General features: G+C 43.1%; 1 protein-coding gene across 1 annotated transcript; it reads left to right on the top strand.

The window, feature by feature from the left end:
• The first annotated feature begins 2,863 nt into the window (after window positions 1–2,863).
• On the top strand, window positions 2,864–9,352 carry LOC139421187 (receptor activity-modifying protein 1-like). The gene is made up of 6 exons (XM_071171819.1): window positions 2,864–3,250; window positions 4,101–4,163; window positions 4,529–4,579; window positions 6,710–6,748; window positions 6,998–7,169; window positions 7,432–9,352. The coding sequence occupies exons 1-6, from the start codon at window positions 3,184–3,186 to the stop codon at window positions 7,679–7,681; spliced, it is 642 nt and encodes a 213-aa protein (XP_071027920.1). The 5' UTR covers window positions 2,864–3,183; the 3' UTR covers window positions 7,682–9,352.
• The last annotated feature ends 2,734 nt before the right edge of the window (window positions 9,353–12,086 follow it).

The following is a 12,086-nucleotide window of genomic DNA, read 5'->3' as shown; positions in this document are numbered from 1 at the left end:
GCTGTAAAGAGAAAAACAAATCATTGATCGGTGTTGAAATGTGGAAGTCATTTTGGCCCAGAGTCCTAGCAAGCTCAGTCCCAGCTGAGGCAGACAGTACATCAGTGACGTGGATGAATGCATCATGAATGCGTCATTCTTTGTGTGTACTGGAGGGCCCAGAAGTGTCTCAATGTACTACTGCAGCTCTGTGGATATGCCAATGACAGCCTTGCAGGGGGTGAGACATTCCACATAACTACTGCTGGGGGGAGAGATTTGTCATCAGCCATTACTTCACATAATAAATACAGAAACACAAAAACATATCTCCTCTCATCACCAGCTGGGACGTCCCCCACTCACCTTGTGCTGACAGTGACAGAAAACCCAAACCATATTTAACTTATGCACTGTTAGTGTTAAGTTAATAAAAGTTTCTCTACAAACAAAGTGAAGTTGATATAAGTTTCCTTACAGACTTGATTCAGCTCCGTCTGTTTCTCACAAGGAGCTGTAGCCTTGATTCAGCTCCGTCTGTTTCTCACAAGGAGCTCTAGCCTTGATTCAGCTCCGTCTGTTTCTCACAAGGAGCTCTAGCCTTGATTCAGCTCCGTCTGTTTCTCACAAGGAGCTCTAGCCTTGATTCAGCTCCGTCTGTTTCTCACAAGGAGCTGTAGCCTTGATTCAGCTCCGTCTGTTTCTCACAAGGAGCTCTAGCCTTGATTCAGCTCCGTCTGTTTCTCACAAGGAGCTGTAGCCTTGATTCAGCTCCGTCTGTTTCTCACAAGGAGCTCTAGCCTTGATTCAGCTCCGTCTGTTTCTCACAAGGTGCTCTAGCCTTGATTCAGCTCCGTCTGTTTCTCACAAGGAGCTGTAGCCTTGATTCAGCTCTGTCTGTTTCTCACAAGGAGCTCTAGCCTTGATTCAGCTCCGTCTGTTTCTCACAAGGAGCTCTAGCCTTGATTCAGCTCTGTCTGTTTCTCACAAGGAGCTCTAGCCTTGATTCAGCTCCGTCTGTTTCTCACAAGGAGCTCTAGCCTTGATTCAGCTCCGTCTGTTTCTCACAAGGAGCTCTAGCCTTGATTCAGCTCCGTCTGTTTCTCACAAGGAGCTCTAGCCTTGATTCAGCTCCGTCTGTTTCTCACAAGGAGCTCTAGCCTTGAGACATAACAGAATAGCATCAACAAAATGATTGACAGTTTGTGTTGTCAAAGAGCATGTTGAAGCTATCCATTTCAGCCTTTGAAAAATGTATAGTTTTTCACTTCAAGCAAGCTACACTGAGTGTACAAAACATTAGGAACACCTTCCTAATAATGAGCTGCACCCCCTTTTGCCCTCACAACAGCCTCCATTTGTTGAGGCATGGACTCTGCAAGTTGTTGAAAGTGTTCCACAGGGATGCTGGCCCATGTTGACTCCAATGCTTCCCACAGTTGTGTGAAGTTGGCTGGATGTTCTTCTTTGGGGGACCGTTCTTGATGCACACAGGAAACCATTGAGCATGAAAAACCCAGCAGCGTTGCAGTTCTTGACACACTCAAACCGGTGCACCTGGCACATACCACCATACCCCACTCATACCCCGTTCATCTACACTGATTGAAGTGGATTTAATAAGTGACATCAATAAGAGATCATAGCTTTCACCTGGATTCACCTGGTCATTCTATGTCATGGAAAGAGCAGGTGTTCCTAATGTTTTGTACACTCAGTGTATATCCAGTCTATATGAATAGACACCCACACCTTTTTGACAGCTGAAGTCTGTTAGGTTGTATTTTTGTGTTTCAGAGAAAGATATTTGTGTAAAGAATGCAACTCAGAAAAATGTCCCTGGAGCGTACATATCCATTCTGGCTGGACTTGGAATTGGTAAATTGTTGAGCTGACATGATACTACTCTAACCCAATGATTTTAGGTCAATGTCAGATGAATTTGAGGGACCAGTTTACAACTAAAACATTTACTTCAGAAGCTGAAATATGATGCTTTAAACCACATATAGCAACAAAAAGAAAGTTAGTCAATTTGCTCAAACTATTATTGAAAATATTTTGCCTGTTTATCAGGTCTGTGGTGATTTAAAATAATCCACTGTTCTGGTCCATTAATTGAAACATGACTGGAACTGGAAAGGAGTCAAAGGGGGCTCTATATCATTAACATACTTTACTCAACCAAAACAAGAAATATAACTGTCATCTGTCAATAACAAAACCCTTTTCCATAGTTTAACAATCATCTATATTATAGTTCACCCAACTTCGGATATCTTGGTGTAACTGCTACGGTGTTGGTTTGACAGTTGTTGGACCAGGTTTGTGTCCTGGATGCCTGAATTCGCTACACTGGTTCAGCTTAAATAGTTCAGCTGCAATGTGATTTCTAGTTTGCTCAACATTTGGACATATTATTGTAGCTGAACCTAAACTAATTCTCAAGTTGAATTGTATGTTCCCTCAACCTAAAATTGAAAGTTGAGTGAACATACAATTCAACTTGAGAATTTATGTTGGTTTGGCTAATATGTAAAAATAAAGAAAGTCGCACACTCTAATTATGCTCCAACCGACATTTCAACGTCGTCGATAATATGCCCAAATGTTGAGCAAACTGGAAATTGTATTGCAGCTGGTTGCTGTGAGAATTTGAAGTTGAATCAACACATATAGAATAAAAATGTTTTTATAGTGTATTGGAACACATATTAGTCTGAAAATCAGTTTACTCACAGGATTTGAGCAAGTGAGAAAGGCTACAGGGTCATCAGCTAGTCAGCAGTCTATTTTCAAAACGAAGACCTTCAGTGACTACTGGTACAGATGTCTGTTCCTTCCATACTGAACGTCTAATAGAGTGTGAGGAAGCATTGAAGTAGAGAGACAGAGAGAGAGAAACTAGGAAAAGGAGTGTGAGGGAGAGTGAGAGAGCGAGAGAAAGAAAGAAAGAGAGAGAGAGCAGTTGAGTGAGAAGGAGAGAAAGAGAATAGGAGAGAGATGGATTGTATTGTAAGTGGTAGTGGGCTACAGTAGCTCTCCCCTTGTCTGGGGCTGTCTGTCCCATTGTGGGAACCCGCCCAAGCCGCCCATCCTAGGAAACGAGAGCTTCCTGTTGTTTTATAGAGCTTTCCTGCAGAAAGGTTGAGATATGTAATCTGGGTCCACCAGGGAAGAGGAACAGAGCAGTGTCAGGCAGAAATGAAAGCCCCTAATCCGTCTCCCATGTCTTCTTCTTCTTTCTCCTTTCTGCATCTTCTTCTCTGGGGTAAGTAGATGATTTACAGAGTACTATATGTATGTAAAGACGGCCAGAGGTAGGTAGAAGTATGTTGAACTACTGAGAGAAAAAGTATGTAAAATATTGCCCTAGATTTCACCTCTTACAGTAAGTGGAATGCTTAGAAGCTCACGGTGAAGTAAGGGATTGTAGTAAGAGCTTGGCAGATCTAATATTAGATTCTTGTTTTAAGTTGCCTAAACTAAGTGATTTTGATTTGTTAAAAACATTTTCATGCTCCAATGTTGAAGAAGCAGAGGTTAAATATAGGTATGATGATGTTATGGATCTGGTGTCTTTCTTGAAGATTATAAGCAGATTGTTGTTCTAATTTATATGATCTGTTTTTTACCAACAAATACACAAGATATGTGATTGAGATAATCACGGTCTTCACAGAACACAATGTCACAATAACGGTTTAATAAGGAACACCTCAGCTTTAGACTCAGTTTCCCAGACCAGATCACTATACAAAAAAAACTTTTAAAAAATTATTCAAAGACTAAATTAAATAGTTTGTGTTTGAGGAAATGGCTGAACTGTTTCAGACTTTATTCAGAGAACAAAGGGAGGATACACTCCCTGCCACTGACCAGCTCTCTCTCTTCATTTGTTTCTCTTTCCCACTCCTCTCTTTCTGTCTCTCCTATAAGTTCATCAGTCTTCTATATGTAAAAAAAATAATACACATCTGTCTACTAATTTCTGTATTTCTACTTGCTTGTGTTTATCTTTGTTTATTTCGCTGACTGTGCACGTGTGAGAATGTGAGTGCACACTTTTCTGTCAAGAACTTTCCGGTGACATTGTCCCTGTTTTGTGTCTGTCCCTGTAGCACTGAGCTCTACAGCAGCTGGCCTGATAGGACATTATGAGGCGCCACAAGCTACCACACCAGGTAACTAACTAACTGTTGTCCTCTTCTCGTGGTCTCTACGTCAACTAACACAACTCATCTATGTCAACTAGTGTTAAAGACCAAGGGAACAACAACAAATGTTTTTTGTTAGACTGTCTTCACTTTGATGGGGGTCCCATTGGGGTCCCGTGTGGCTCAGTTTGTAGAGCATGGCTCTTGCAACGCCAGGATTGTTGGTTTTATTCCAACAGGGGACCTGTACAAAAAAGTATGAAAATGTATGCACTCACTACTGTAAGTCGCTCTGGAGAAGAGTGTCTGCTAAATGACTATAATGTAAATGTACTGATGAATACATTTACAGCAATACTTTGATTAAACAGTATGTTATTCTCATCAATTAGGTTTCACTTCACGGCATGACTCAACAACATATGCAAACTACCAACACCACGGTAAGTTACCAGATTAATTGAACACTTTTTAGGCAACAATTTAACACCTATTTCACAATATTGGTATTACACAACATAATGATCACAGATGGATTATGTTGGAAATGTTTGTAATGGTGTAGCACCCCATTAACGTTCGAAACAAACATTACCATTGAGGTTTGTCCTTCGTCATCTCTATCGCGCAACGCTTTGATGTGAAATTATATTTGAATCCATGGGGGACTCTGTTGGACAAGCACTGTAAACACATGGGTTCAGAACAGAACTGGCCAACCTCTTAAAAAAAATAAAAAAGACAACTGAGATGCATCTCTCTGCCAAGAGTCCTAGGCTTCTAGCATACCGTGGAGCCAAGACAAACCTGTGGGGAGGTCCCCACCGTTGTGGGGTTAGCAGCAGCTGACATAAGGCCCGTAATTGTCTGCGGTCAAAGGTTAACTGAAGCCTAGTTACAGGCAGCCCCCCCACCTGGTCTGCACTTCCTGTATTTGTTAACCATTCGCCCCATGTGATGGCTGTGTTATAAACAAGAACTCTAGAGTTGTGAAACAACTGGAACTTTGGAGCAGCTAGTCCCCCTTCACTGTTCCTCACCCTACGATTTCCCTTTTCTCTCTCTCCGCTCCCCTCCAACTCACCCAACTCTGAGCTCCTCCTCTGCTGAAAAGACACATTTCCTGATGTCATTACTAAATCAAAACCGTTGCTCAGCGAACAGATGGTGTTCAGGGGCCCAACCACATTGTGTAGCATAGATTGTCCTGAGAATACATCTTCTAAATCTTTTTAAAGTCACTTTAAATGTTATTATTTCATCCCAGTAATCGACAAAGACTTATTTTGAAAAACGTCCTTTTTGACAAGGAGCTTGAGGTATGAATAATCGTTTTAGTGATGATGAAGAAGTGGTCTAATGCGTTGTCTTTGAAGAGGAGTATGAAACAGAGACAGTAGTCTGCTGAGGTAACAGTCATGCAGCTCCACATGGCTCAAGGTACTAAATAAAGATCCAGGAGGAGTCCACCCATATTCCCAGGCTTATCCTATTGTGTGAACGCTGAAAGTCCTTTTGAGCTGGAGATTTGCATTACTTGCCTGTGGCTGTGGGGCAGATAGAGAGTAGGTCTTTGCAAACAGCTGGCTGACTCTAATAACGTCTTCCAGATACAATCACATTAACCCAGATATGAATCCACAGCCGTCTGCACAGCACACCGTGCGTAGTCATGATTACATCCACCCTAAACGCCCTGGTCCTAAATGTTTACTTATGTTTCCGATTTGGCAGAGGCAGCCCACAAGGCAAATAAATCACAAGCTGCAAGTCAGCCAGGCCTTTGACTGTGAGAAATGGAGACTAAAAAGCCGAACTAGAGTTAAAGAGTAAAGGGTTTTCAGATGTGAGTCCAGCCCAACTTGGGTGTGCTCCCTTTTATTTGAGAGAGAGAGAGAGAGAGGACAGTCTTTTGAGCCTCCACCCCTTTAAAAGGCAAGACAGTCCTAAAGAAATGCACTGGAGAGGGTAAGAGCTTGCTGCCAAGGCGCAGGGCAGACAGACAGATCCCCGAGGAACATCTGGTAACCTAACCACGGGTAACACCGATCTGACATCTGGTAACCGAGGGTAATGCCGTGTCTAGCTGCTTCCACCCCTATCTAGTTTCCTGTTATGCCTTGCAGGGCTCGGTGTTAGAAGTTCAGGCTCAGTCTAGATGGTCGTCAGTCAGTAGGGGAAACTCTCCTATGTTCACTTTCTCTGACATGAAGGGAGCGCTTGTTTTCTTTGCGGTGCTCCTCTCTGTTCTCTCTGGTGAGTGTGTGGGCTCGGCCCGGGCGGCAGCGAACGCACGTCTCGCGTTGCTGGACAGTCAGAATGAGTTGCTGACACGATGTGCGGCAGTAAAGATAACATTCATTGCATGCTTCGTTTTGATTGGGATCTTAAATGTTACATTGGTCATTTGAAAAACTTTTCTAGAAGATTTGTTCATTCCTTAAAAAAAGATGTTGAATGACACAGCTGTTCAGTCTCTGTTTGAGAGGCCGTTTTTAACAGACATTTCTGTTGTGATTACAACCATTGATCAGTCAAATGTCTACAAATATATTGTCCTTTTCTCTTCTCAGGCGTTAGCCTCGAAGACAGAGGATTCTCCAGTGGATTAGGTGGGCCATTATTACCTTTCTGACTCTACATGTAGGCTATTTAATAGAGTTGAATCAGAGGTGACACTGCTGTTTCTGCTTTCTGTTAAATCAACATAAGGTCAGACTGGGACTTGTTAGTAATAATGTGTAACCATGAATCTTCTAGACATTCTTCTAATCCCTCATTTTAAGGATTCATTTTTGACGATTGCATAATTTTAAAGAACTGATTTTCTAACGTACAGTATTCTCTCTCTTATTGTACAGGTTGTGGGAATAAGTATGTTAATTGTGAAGAATACTGTGACATTTGTGTGTATTTTCACACAAGGACGGAGTGCTACACGACCTTATTTAAGGAAACCTGCTACAGTCCTTTTGTAGGTGGCATGGAGTTATTAAACAACACAGACTGGTGCAACTGGAACAATGTGAAGAGGTAGGCCTAAATGCTTATTTTAATCCACTTATTGTTCTGTTTAATATGTTTCTGATCCAACTTATCATGCCATTGGTCTTGCATTATCACATGCTTAGTTCAAACAGTAGTTTTGAGAAACCCAACACACAGTCAAGTGAAATCAGAGTTAACTCACTCATTAATGATCAATCCATACCATGAAACTCTTAATAATGTCTTTCAGAGCACATAATGTTGCCCTCTCTTGTACTAATAGTACCCCTCGTATTCCTCCCTGTAGGATGTATAACACCTTCACCATGTGCACGGAGGAGATAGCAGAGTGTCTGCTGATCCCCTGGCCCAACAGGATGGTGGAGAATGAGTTTGTAAACATCCACTCCAGGTTCTTCCCGGACTGTCCCAACGAGGGGCTGAGCGACCCCCCGCCCAGCATCGTGTTTGCCCTGGTGATGACCCCCATCTGCCTCATCCCCATCATGGTGGTCCTGGTGGTGCTCAAGACCAAGAACGGAGATGGCAGCTCCTGATAGGACGTCCTGGATCCGTCCTCATCCACCCTGCCTCACCTCCATGTTCAGACTCACTCTCTCCATCCCATGAGGATTCAAGACTGGGACCATTGACTCAACTATTTTACAGAGAACTGCTTAGCATCTTCCACCCACTGATGATTGGCTTAGCTCTGTGGAGTCCTACCAAAACAATCTCACAGCCCAAACACCTGACACATGACCTTTTTGGATGCACTGATACAGAATGATTTGTACCACATGAGCATCGTCAAGGACACAGGGGTTCAAGAAAGGGTCCGTCGGTGTTGTGTAGAGTGTCAGGTCAACATCCTCAGGCTTGCTTCTTGAAAACTCATCTCATTCCTCGATGCTACTCTAACCAAAAGTGGCGACAGCCATGTAAATGTTTTGACTTCCTACACACCTTAGGAAAGTATTTAAGATAGTAGGGTTCATGGACTTATGTCATTCTTGACAATCCATTCCATGACCATCTCCATCTTGTCCCAGATGTGAACCCTAACACTGACTATGCTAAAATAGTTACATTCTTTACAATATTTTGATATTATATAGTGGAATTCCTACCCTCTGGCTGGGAAAACGTGAGTCTCGCATTGCTGGACATTCCAATTGAGTTGATAACCAATGACAAAGGCTTTCTGTTTGAGGAATCCCCACTCTCCATTTACTGTACACTCAGATAAAAAGGTGCTAACTAGAACCTAAAAGGGTTCTTCGGCTGTCCTCATAGAACCCATTGAAGAACCCTTTCTGGTTCCAGGTAGAATCATTTTAATAGAACCCCTTTGGGTTCAGAGTATAACCCTTTCCACAGAGGGCTCTACATGGAACCCAAAGTAGTTGTGCCTAGAACCAAAATGTTTTTTCTTAGAGTGTAGTTATCCATATAGGATCTCCATCATGTTTATTTCTGTATGTAACTACAGAACAAAACGTGATGTACCCTCTCACCTGATAGCTTTCCTGTCCTTGAATGTGTTTTGTGTATATTGGAGAGCCCTCTTTGCCCCCGAGTGCAGGGTTAAGAATGTATGTGGTATGGGGTGGGTGTAGGAAGGCCATGATGAAGGGGGTTGGCCAAGCATCAGTCTGTGTTGGGGTCAGGAACTAGACACAATGGGTGGGTAGCCTACGCCCAACATGTAGTCTATGAGATCTGTTTCCAGGAATTGTCTATTTCCCAGCATTAAGGGCCCAACCTCAACCTCTCTCTCTCTCTCTCCCTCTTGACAATGACGACCCCCACTGTCGCCCATGATGAGCCAGTCGACGCATGCCTGAGAGTTGAATCAAGCATTAGATCAAAAGACAACAAACATTTAGTCTCCCCCCTCGGCTCAGTGTAGCAGTGAGCCCTGACTGAAGACAGAAGGAAAAACTAATGTCTATCTCTCCTCTACTTAAACGGTGTAAGAACTGTTTGTTTCATTTTTTATTATGTTGTCGTGAAGGACACTGAAAGCATTGAGTTGCATTCAGTTTCAGAAACAAAGAAATATGTATGCTTATGTATTGTATTTCTGCTCTTACTCTGGACATAAGACGTCCTGGACTTTGTACTGTCTGTGAGAGGGGTGTAGGTCTTAGTCAAAGCATAGCCTCTTTCCTTACACAATGTACTGTATATAATTTTATTTTGCAATTAAATATATTAAAGCCAAAGGCCTAATCACTTGACTTGTTTTGAACGCTACGGAAATGGATTGTAGAAATAGATATTGTATTTTTGTGAAGTCTCCTAACTGGATCTAATTGGTTTAAACCCCCTGCCTTAATGGAATGCACAGCTGATAACGCCATGGATGATCCATCAAGTTTTTACTCATTTAGACCCAGTGCAGAGATGGGTGTTATTGTGAAATCTAAATAGACCCTTTGCCCTTCACCATATAGGGCACTCTTGTAGATAAAATAAATAAAAAGTATTTACCCTGTCTTGTGACTGCATGGGTGGTATTTTCACCATTCTTTATTGCAGTCCTACAAGAGTCCATTGGAGCTGTTTTACTCACATAACATAGCTGGTGTGTTTCGGTGTGAGGTCTCCTCTCTAAGCAAGAAGTGACAGCAGCTGTGTAATCCCCACCCTTATCTGGCATAGACAAGTCAGGCTGGGTGGGGTGGGAAAGTGTGTTTGATGGCCCTCTTCCTCTCTAGAAGTCAGGTCATCCTCACCCCAGCCCTCCTAGTGACCTCACCCACCTCCAGTGTCACTCTTCAGGTCCCAGTGGGTTCGAATCATAGAATTTGAATTCCTAGAATGGACACTCCCATGGTCAGAGGGCATACTGTATGTCCATTCTGTGAACTATATGCGTATGGTCATAGCACACCTTACCATGCAGGACCAGCCAGTTAGAGCTTCCCATGTTTCTGCAAGGACCCAATATGCAGAAATCTCATAATACATGCAGATATATACTTCAGCGGCTGGCTTCCCACCTCTCCTCCTTTTGCCTTTGCTCAGGTTTTTGCTCCAACACCAAGCCATTGTGAGGTGTGTGGTTGTGTCAGTGGTTGTAGGGGTCATTAAAGAGACACGAGCTTCAGCTTTGGAGAACGATTGCGCTCATAGCCTAGAAGCTCTACAAGCCACCCTCACAGCAGCTGTGAGAGAATACAGCAGAATGGGGCTGACTGTTAACATCCCCAAAACAGGGGTCCATTGTCAGGTCATCTGATCCTCCACCTGAACCACAAGCATTCTCCATCTCAGACTCCTCACTTGCCATCGTACCACACTTTAAATACCTCGGAAGCCGTTTTTAACAACAGCAACCTGCACCTAGACACCGATGTTGCAGTCTACCAGGGAGTGTGTGTATCTACAGTCCTTTATGGATGTGAAACACGGACAGTCTTCAGTCGACATTTAAAACAACTGGAGTCCTTTCACATAAAATGCCTCCAACGCGTTTGACCTGGCAGGACCGGAGCAGGAGCATTGAGGCGTCCATCACCCATCAGCAGCTATGATAACTCGGCCTCGCCATCCGGATGCTAGAGGATCGCCTTCCGGGAAAGATGCTGCACAGACAGCTACAACTGGGCCGCCGCACCGGGCAGAAAAAGCACTCTAAAGGATCCCTTGAAGACCTCACTAAATAAGTGTGGGGTAAACCCTGCCTTCCTCGAGACTGTTGCCACGGACCATTCCATATGGCGTGGGCTCTGCCAACAAGGTGTGCAGTTGGCTGTGGAAAAAAAGGACTGAACGGGCCATTGTGTGCTCTGACTGTGGCAGACAGTGCATACCACATCAGATTATACAGTCATCAGCAAACCCACAAGCAGTAGTAGATGTCATCATCAAATGCGATGGACTACCTTAAGCAATGTAAGTAAGGAGTCATTTAAGAGGCTTGCTTGGCTAGACTACTTGAAAAAGTGATTTCTTTCTTCTTGCAAAACATTGCCCTCTAGAGGTGAGTCTCTCAAATAACATTTCAAAGCAATTCCATCCAGATGTTCGACATGATTGAGACATATTGACACTTACATTCATCTGATTTAGTTTTAATTTGCACATTTCTTAAAAAAGAAATCATGTAAAAAAATAAGTTACAAATGTCATTTAACATCAAAGACTGAAACCCTTTGAAACGCATTAACCCCTAATGTGGATGCTGCCACAAGCATGGGGGAGATCTTCTGGATGGCCCCTATCGCTGCACTTCCAGCAGCCCAGAAACCCAAATACATTTTACCTGCTCCATCATGGCGTCACAGATCAATCAATAACAACACTCCAGAATAACCAATCCAAACCGCTGAGTTGTCTTATATCATAACAGATGTCTTATATCATAACAGAGCTTGCATTTGTGGATTCTAGGGACTCTGGGAGCAACTCATCTGCTTGAGGGAGTCAGGACAACATTTTCCAAAACCTTTTGTTTCTTTATTCTTCAAAACCACATAATCAAACCAACTGTACCTTTAACACAGTGCTCTTCATATATAGAGATCTTATTGTGTATTTTTTGATCATATAACAGCAAAACCAAGCACTTGATATGAGATGAATCTACATGCATAAACAATAACAGCATGATGTTACAGGGCAATTCCTCCTCTTTTCAACATCATTTTCATCATCTCCAGCACTGAACCGGTGTCTACATACACTACATGACCAAATGTATGTGGACACCTGCTTGTCGAACACCTCCTTCCAAAATCATGGGCATGAATATAGAGTTGTCCTCCCTTTGCTGCTAGAACAGCAAAGGGGGAAGACTTTCCACTAGATGTTGAAACATTGCTGCGAGGACTTGCTTCCGCCACAAGAGCATTAGTGAGGTCGGGCACTGATGTTGGGCGATTAGGCCTGACTCGCAGCCGGCTGTACAATTCATCCCAAAGGTGTTCGATGGGTTTGAGGTCAGGCCTCTGT

The sequence above is a fragment of the Oncorhynchus clarkii genome, chromosome 12, assembly GCF_045791955.1.
Source record: "Oncorhynchus clarkii lewisi isolate Uvic-CL-2024 chromosome 12, UVic_Ocla_1.0, whole genome shotgun sequence".
NCBI lineage: Eukaryota > Metazoa > Chordata > Actinopteri > Salmoniformes > Salmonidae > Oncorhynchus > Oncorhynchus clarkii.
The sequence above is the reverse complement of the archived record's forward strand: the minus strand, read 5'-3'. Positions and strand labels throughout refer to the sequence as shown.